Raw genomic sequence first — 1,284 nt, forward strand, 5'->3', positions numbered from 1 at the left:
AAAAGAAACTCCAGCCTGGTGTGGACTTGAAAGAAGGAAAAGACACCCCCTGAGCCTGAGTAAATAATGATTGGGAAGAAGGAAAACTGGACAGAAGGCCTAAGAAGCGTTGTATTGCTTGGAGAGAGCTCTAGGAAGCCAAGTGGTGACCTCTTCAAATGCCACGCTAGACTGTATTTATTTATTCACTCTGCCCCTAGCGCAAGACCTGGGCAGTAGATAAATCTACGTGCAAAGGAAAGCCCTGCCAAGCATAGGGTATTTACTTAGTAGCTCCCATCACCAGGCAGGTGCAAAGTGCTCTTCACAGCCAGTAACTCACACGTTCACAGAAAACCTCCGACATAAATGCTGCTGCTCGGCCCACTGGCAGATGAGGACCCTGGCAGGATCAGTTATTTCGTACTAGCTCTCAACTCCAATCCTACTCTGCTCTCTCTTCAGTCTGCAGAAGGCTAGAACTCCCACAAACTACATTCCCCAGACTTCCCTGCCTGTGGTTTCTGGTCTGGTTCAACCAGGAGGAAGCACTGGAAGAAGAGAGAAGCCAACCTTTTCTGCCTCACCAGCTGTCACCTCAGTGTCACACATCAGCTTCAGGACTGACGGCAATAACTGTAAGCTTAAGTGGTGCCAGCGGTAGCTCAGCAATCTCTCAGGAGAGAGCTGGAAAGGAGGAAAAGAACCGAACAACAGCCAAGTGACAGAATGCAAGGAGAAGAGGACTTCAAGAGAGGGCCACTTGTGCAAGAAGACAAGTAAGCTACTAAGACGAAGACAGAGCGACAGCTTGGCCAGCTCTCTGGCAGAGCAGCAGGAGGAGCGACCATTACCGATCTTATTGCCGAAGAAGGCGAGCCCCAGGGAGACGTTGTTGTAGCCCTGGGTGTGCAGGCCTTGGATGTTCCAGCCCACACCTTCATACACCCGGCCGTCGTCCCCCACCAGGAAGCTGCAGGCAAAGGCACACATTGTCACGGAAAGCCTCTCACCCCTCCTTCTACAGGAAAGCAGTGCTGTGTCCCCAGGGACAGCGGTGGGCGGCAGGGGTACACCCATGTGAGACTTCCAAGCGATGCAGAAATAGACTTTGAAGTTTGTTGTGAATGAGTTTATATGTGTTTCCCAGAACCTCATTTTAAAAATACTCTTGGTTCAAAGTAGAATTTGAACATGCAACTCAAGAGCCCAAGACATACATCGTGTCTTTAGATGACAGAACCAAGCGCCTGAACATTCTTCAACGACTCCGCCATCCCGCCCTCTCCCCCCCACCACCCCCGG

At 51.0% G+C, this 1,284-nt stretch overlaps 1 protein-coding gene across 1 annotated transcript in view; it reads right to left on the minus strand.

The window, feature by feature from the left end:
* Nucleotides 1-972, minus strand: part of LOC101632682 (peptidoglycan recognition protein 3) — a 7,060-nt gene extending 6,088 nt beyond the window's left edge. Inside the window, exon 1 of the mRNA XM_012733252.1 lies at nt 834-972. Coding sequence (XP_012588706.1) covers nt 834-972 — 139 coding nt within the window. The remainder of the gene's footprint in view (nt 1-833) is intronic.
* Between the last annotated feature and the right edge of the window lie 312 nt (nt 973-1,284).

This window comes from Condylura cristata, unplaced genomic scaffold (genome assembly GCF_000260355.1).
Source record: "Condylura cristata isolate star-nosed mole 26May11 unplaced genomic scaffold, ConCri1.0 scaffold00040, whole genome shotgun sequence".
Taxonomy (NCBI): Eukaryota; Metazoa; Chordata; class Mammalia; order Eulipotyphla; family Talpidae; genus Condylura; species Condylura cristata.